A 7,471-nucleotide genomic window follows, 5' to 3' on the forward strand; every position below is an offset into this window, starting at 1 on the left:
AAAAAAAGAAAAAAAGAAAAGAATACTTCAATTAACATTTTTTTTTTAATTTTCATTTTGCATCTAACTATAGAATTGTCTATTTTTTGACTTTACAAATTTGTTTCTTTATTTATGGAAACAAGAAGTTATTGGAGCATTTTAATTCTTTATAAAGTATATAATCACATTTTTTTTTTTTTTTTTTTTTGCAATTTTTTAAAGCTAAAGTAAATATTTTTTATAGCCTGACTATTTCTTAACACTGCTATTCTTTTCTATTAAAAAAATGATTTAAGAAATTCATTTACAATATAGCATTGTCCTGTTGTCAATTTCATTGCAATTTTGCCAGTCTTATGATGACAACCAACTCAAAATGCTTAGCTCTTATCTTTATGAGACTGCAACTAAGTTTTCTAAATGTAGCGAGTTAGTACAGGAGGAAATTTACTCTTTTCATCCCAGCTATGTCAAGCCTTATTTGTTGTTACATGTATAAAAATCAAATACAAACTGTTTGATCATGTTTGTATATTAATGTTGACATTTTCTGAAATGATGTATCCATCTAAATAAACTGATAGTTTTTAATTTTAAGAAATATTGAAAAAAAATCACACAGTTTTATTGTTAATCTTATAAACATTGACTTAATTTTTTGGTATTGATAGCTTTTCATTTTTATAATAATTATTTTTTTTGTTTTGTTTTTGTCAAAAACCAAAAAGACATAACTTGTTTTACAATAGAAGATGTTGTGCAAATACAGAAATAAATATTAAAATTTAAAAAATACACATTTAAAATAAATTTTTTTTTGAAACAAAATGTCAATAAAAGTATGCATTATTGTAAAATAGAAAATATCATATGCTTAGAAAATACACAAAGTTACATATGTGTACATGTACAAAGGTGCTTAAAAATACTTAATTTTTGCAGCAGTTTTTCACTATGCACCCTGTTTTAAACGATGGATTTGTAATCTTTAAGAATATTCAAAAAGCATTTCAGTTTAAACTAGTTTCAATATAAATAGTTTTTAAAATTTACTTCCATGGTAATAAAAAGTGATAATTTTCCCTGATTGTTTCATTTTGATTTCCTTTTAGATCTCGATACAGGTCGAAATGACATCGAAAAAGGTGTCACACTTTCTGACAAGCCACCACTCAGTGTTGTCATACCAGTTTACAGAAGAGATTGCCATGAAGAAGTTTATGCTGGCAGTCACAATTATCCTGGTCAAGGAGTGTATTTATTGAAATTTGATAATTCGTATTCCCTATGGCGATCAAAAACATTGTATTATAGAGTTTACTATACTCGATGAAAAAGACTTGTGATTAGATAAATATTTTAAGCTTTCGTGGTATACTATGCAATTTTTCACCAGAACTGCTGGGATCTATTGAAGCAATTTAGTGCACATGCAGTGTTATTGTTTTGTTAATCTCATTGTTTTCCATTGTGATATCCTTTTAAAGCCAGTATTCTTGAAATGTATGGTACATGACTAAGTGCTATTTAAACTGTTTCATGCTTATTATCAGCATTTGATTACAGTGTTGTAATAATAAGATCATACACATCAGTTAGTTGAATAAATTATTTGCTCTTTAATGTAAATTGCATTTTCATAGAAAGAATTGAGGGGGGGGGGTGTGAAATAAAAAAAAACATAAATATTAAGGTAAATATTATGCACATTGTAGTATGTATTTTTATGTGTGTATATAAGAGCATTATTCATCATATTCTAGAAGAATTTACTATATTTTTATTTACGATTTCTTTTATAAAAAAATTACAGTCAGTTCTATAATTTTTTTTCTTTGAAATGAAAATAATATGCATCTTGTGCATTATTTTTATGTAAATAAAATAATTACTAATCAAATATATTAGTATTTATAAATTATAAGTCTCTCATTATTAAGAGAAAACTTGTGATTTTATAGGGAATTAGATTCTTACTACACATGGAATATCAGTCATAAAAAAAAAATTAACATTTGTAAATAATATTTTTGGAAGTGAAAAGAAAAAAGAAGTAACTTTAAAAAGTTATCCTTATCAACTCAATTAACTCTTTGTGTATTTAAAATATTTGACGAACAATTAAAAAAAAGATAGATCAATTCAGTCTACTTAATAATTAATATACTATATATGAATCTATGCAATATAAGACATTTTTGTACTTGTTATGAGACATTTTTATACCTGAAAACATGATAATCTTTCGCTCTTTAATAAAATAAATCGGAAACAAACTACGTGAATGATATATGAGCACAAGAAACGACAGCACATTCAAGATTTTTTATAATTAAAAAAACTTGCATTTTAATCGAAATATTTAAAAAACTGCCATTGGATTACAACAATGAATTGTACATAACATTAATAGTTATAACCAGTTATGTATTGTAACTGAATGTCATACTCTTACCATTTTAATTATAATACTTTTTTTTTTTGTATCTGACAAAAATAATCAACTGAAATTTCTCTTTGTTTGGGTAAATGATGTTAATCATATCTTTATGCTTAAAATAGTCTTAATTTTATTGTTGCTACAATGAAACAAAATTATGTAATAATGAAGCCTATTAATTTTAAAGGAAAACATAATAATAAATAATGTGCTATGAAATAATTTAAAAAGACCATTAACATTGCAACTTTTATGATCTTTTATTTAAAAATAATTACATTAATAATTTCAGCTCTTTTTCCAATGTGGCTTAATAAGTGAAACATGCTCTTTGTGATATTGATAACAGAAGTATTTATTTCAATTGTTATTTCATAAATATTGTAATTATGTATAAAATATAATTTATTAAAAAATAATATATATTACACTTTGCAAGGTTAACATAAACTGTAACATGCCTCATAGCTTTAATATTTTGTATGCAACATTTCATATTTATATATATTTCTCTGTTGTATTATTGAAAATAATAAAACCAGTTTGGGACAATTTGATTGGGTGTTCATTTTCATAATGTGAAAATATCAATTTGTTCTAGAGTTCAAATATATTTTTTCATTTAGAATGGAAAAGTTAAGATTTCATTTACAAAGAAGTTTATAGTGGTATAGGAAAAAGAAATGGCATTCAGGATAAAATGCTGTATGGACAGAAATCAGTTGGGCCGCATATTATAATCATATTATGCATGAAATATTTAGTGCAGAGTGATTGTTTAAAGGCCTAATTGTAGCACTGATCCTAATTTTGCAGATGGATAGAGAGATATAGGCTGCAATGGCTCATCAATCTTTCTATATTTTCACTACAGTATTGAAAAAGAGAAATTCTCTGTTTCTTAAAATTCATTCATTTATTCAAGCGCAACAAAATTTCACTGAAAATAGCAGAAAAATGCCCTAAAAAAAACTTACTAATTCTATGCTTAGTTTGATTACTATAAACAAGCATACTAACACATGAAAAGAACTAATTTATAAGTGAGCCAGTTTCAGAGCAAATACATTAAATGTTGGTAAACAAAATAAACATTTAATGTTTCAATATTTTTTAATAATCATCACTCTAATTTTTCTTGTATAATTATACACAATATACCATTCTTTTTTCTAATTTGTACTCTCACAGAATTATTTATTTGTTTGTGACCACTGATTATATATGATTTATTTAACTAAAAAAAAATGCAATTATTTTGTTTCCATCATGACCTTCCATATCCTTTTCTCATTTCATGTCATTATATCACTTGAAATTTTCTATATACATAAAATTAAATTATGATTATTATATTTTTCTCAACAATAACAAATTAATAATTTCTTTCTTATATAATTATACAGGTAATAACTTTTCTTGGTGTAAATGTTTAAAAAAAAATATTTTTTTTCCTTAGTTTTTATAGTTCCTTTTTTTAATGTATTGTTATTTGTTCCTTTTTTTGTAGTGTGATACTTAACACATTTATAATGACTATGTTGCAATCCTTTCTGCTAAAGATAGTTAATCTTTTCCTTAAGATAAATGCTTATTGGCTGCTACAATTGCTGTATCAGCCAATAAGCATAGGTAAGAATTCTGAAATTCATTTCGAATTTTAAAGAAAAGCAAACGATTATGATTTCACTGCCATTCTATTAAAAAAAATGTCTATTCTTGTCACTTTCTTATTCAGTCACCTTACATGTGATAATTAACTGAAAAATACACTTCAGACTACCGGAAAATAATAGAAAATACCTTTATAGTAATCAAAATTCCTATTGCAATAGATTTTTATTATATGCATACTCCAAAATTTAAAGGTTAAGTACTCCTAATTAAAGAGCATTGAATGTGTTAAGCATAATTAATACTTGTGAAGAAATCATGGGAGAATTAACTTCTGATATATTATTTTTTTTAGTCAAGTTATTTGATTTATTGCCTTATGTGTAATTTTTCGAGTTTATTTTAGTTATTTGTATTTTGAAATGTCTATAATGCATGTTTGATAAGAAGTTTTACATTTGATTATAAAATATATGATATGAGGAATAATAACTCACTTTCTACATTTTGACAACATATAAATTTAAAGAAAATAGACAGAACTAATCCCTCTCTATTTGCTTATATATTGAAGGTCATAATATTTTACAAGTACTTGTGTAATTGCAAATAATAATGCCAAGCAATAAAAAAGTGTTAATACATTTCACTATTTTTTTCAAAAAATATTCCTTGGTTATTAGTGAACATAACAATACTTCAGGGATTTTGCATAAAATAAATAATAGATAATGTATAAAAATTCTCTCTAATTCTTAATTACTGAAAAATTCTAAAAACTGTGTTTAAATTTAGATTAGCCTCATATTTGTATATATTAAAATGCTTTCCATAAAACCAGAATCTAATTATTATCTCTTATATTCTTACCATATATTATTTTATATGTAGCATTATTTGATTCTCACAAAGGATATTAATTATTAACATAATTATAGCATACTTATGGAAAGAAAAAAGAAAAAAATGGAAACATTTTTTTATGTGAAGGAGTGTAATGTACAAGAAAATCTTTAATTTTAATATCGGTTCACATATTGAATGTCAGAAATTGCATATGACACAAAATTTCTGAATATTGAGTTGCTGATTGCATTAAATATCTCTTAATTGTTTAGATTGGATTTTAAAAATTCCTTAAATTGTTTACATATTCCTTAAAGATATTTTTTTAATAATCTTAGAAGGCAGAAACAAGTTCACAGAGAAGTCCCAAGATACTTTTAAAGCAATCATGCACTCACATATGTAAAGTAATTTTGCAGAATATTAAGTAATATTTTATAAACCTGAGAAGATGGTTTAGTAATTGAAATTTGTTACTGCACGCTATCATTCAAGTTCAATTAAAGTTATCAATAAAAGTTTTTTTTTTTGAAGATACTGGAAGTTCTATGCATTAATAATTTGTATATAAAGAATAATATTTTAAAAAAATCTAATTTCATTAATTAAATGCAATTTAAACTTGGAAAATGTAAAGAAAAGTTTTATTATTCAACTAACTAAGCCATTCAGTATAATTATTTTTATGCAACAAAATATAAGATATTACAAAAATTATGTTTATTAATATTATGTACCAGTGCAATTTTTTATGATGCTAATGCAACACAATTTTGCAATGAGGAATGAACCCATTTTGTTGAATTAAGAGTCTCTGTTTTAAATGTTATTTAAGATTATGTAATTTGTTTTAAAGAGGAACTTAATTACAAATTCTGTGTTATATACAATTGATAATGCAGTAATTTATTTTGATATAATGCAACATTTGTTTATTTGCATATTATAATTTTTTGTAAATTATGAAAATAATAGTGTTTAAAACAAAGTATAGAAAATGGTAATATTTAAAAATATTTGCATTGCTTCCTCTGTTAGCTAATAAAGCATAACTGTGTTGGCACATATCTCTCTTCTTTCTAACTATACAGTGTTAAACAATGTAATAAAATATACTGTTTAATGACAAAAATAATTTAAGGCACCTTCAGAAAAATTGATGTATTATTATTATTTCATTTTCAAATAAAAATTTCAATTTTCATAAATTTGCAATTAAAATAAAATGTGCCATATTATTTCCTAGTGCAATACTAGTATGAAAAATTCATTGCAGTATTATTGTTACAAGTTCCTCAAGCAGTCTACATTTGGAATTAAATTCATACTGCTTGTAGTAAACAGGAATGTACTGTGTGTAGATAAAAAACATCCTTAAAATATTAAAAGAATATATATATTATATATATCCTTCTAATATTCATAAAAACTTTTTTGTTATTGTTATTAACTGTCTTAAATTTTTTATTAAACATTTAATTTTTTGTTATGAAATGTAACGATATTTCTAAACAGGAATGGAATATGCATAAAAAAATATTTTTCAAATGCACAAACTTTGTGTGATAGCTTGGGAAGATTGTAATTTCTCCTTCTTTTAAATTTATTTTCTTACATCTGCTGTGCAGAATGAGAATGTTAAAGTTATGTATAAGAAAATAAAGATACTTTATATGAACATATATATGACTCCTAATTTGTGTGATTTCTTTTTCTTACTTATTATTTTCTAATTTATATCAGTGAATCTTCTACAAAATATTTGCATTTAAATATTTTTATATAAAATTATATTCTTCAGAATTAAAAAAAGAATCAAATGAAGATACCCTCAATATTCACCTGTTTACCCTAAATTTAACATCTTATCATACAAAATTTAAATATGATTTTATACTATACTTGCACAACAAACAAAGTACATTCTAATTGGTTATATATGCATGCAAAATTGGTCCATTTTTGAGACTGAGGGCTATATCAAGATTTCCATAGAAAATGGAGGGCAGCAAATCTAAATGTCAAATTTTCAAATGAAATAAAGATTAATGAAATCAGTAAAATAATTGGAGCCAGGGGATTTAGTTGCACCCCCACCTCCTACTAAGAATGCATAGAAAGGTAGCATTTTTGAGATTTCTTTCAAAATTAGGAGACAAGCAACTATTTGTAGCATAGCTAGAGGAAACACATACTTTCATCTTATATAAAAATTGGACCAAACAGCTGGGGTTTGATGACTACTTATTTTTTTTTATCACCCAATTATTTTAAATAGATAAAAAAAATGAATTTTCAAAAACTTTATGCCTTATTAAATTTTATTTTCATTATCATAAATTGGAAGAATTGCAATATATTTTGAGACATGTATATTTAAACAATTTAATACATAATTCTATTTTACTAAGAAAATTCACAACTTTAGCATTTAAATGATATTTTGATTAAAACAAAAATCCACATCTGCTTTGTTATATTATTTATGACATTAATTCCAAACTAAATTCAAACCATTTTTTTAAAAAAGAAAACAGAAAAGAATATAACAAAAATAGTTTTAGAGTTTATTGCAAATTTTTCCATTAG

The 7,471-nt window shown here is 24.1% G+C and overlaps 1 protein-coding gene across 2 annotated transcripts in view; it reads left to right on the forward strand.

Annotated features, from left to right (window-relative positions):
* Positions 1 to 6,564, forward strand: part of LOC129957063 (Golgi resident protein GCP60-like) — a 65,357-nt gene extending 58,793 nt beyond the window's left edge. For both annotated transcript variants that reach the window (XM_056069199.1, XM_056069200.1), the window contains exon 8: positions 1,095 to 6,564. In XM_056069199.1, coding sequence (XP_055925174.1) covers positions 1,095 to 1,315 — 221 coding nt within the window. In that variant the 3' untranslated portion in view covers positions 1,316 to 6,564. The remainder of the gene's footprint in view (positions 1 to 1,094) is intronic.
* The last annotated feature ends 907 nt before the right edge of the window (positions 6,565 to 7,471 follow it).

The sequence above is a fragment of the Argiope bruennichi genome, chromosome 11 (assembly GCF_947563725.1).
Source record: "Argiope bruennichi chromosome 11, qqArgBrue1.1, whole genome shotgun sequence".
Lineage (NCBI taxonomy): Eukaryota > Metazoa > Arthropoda > Arachnida > Araneae > Araneidae > Argiope > Argiope bruennichi.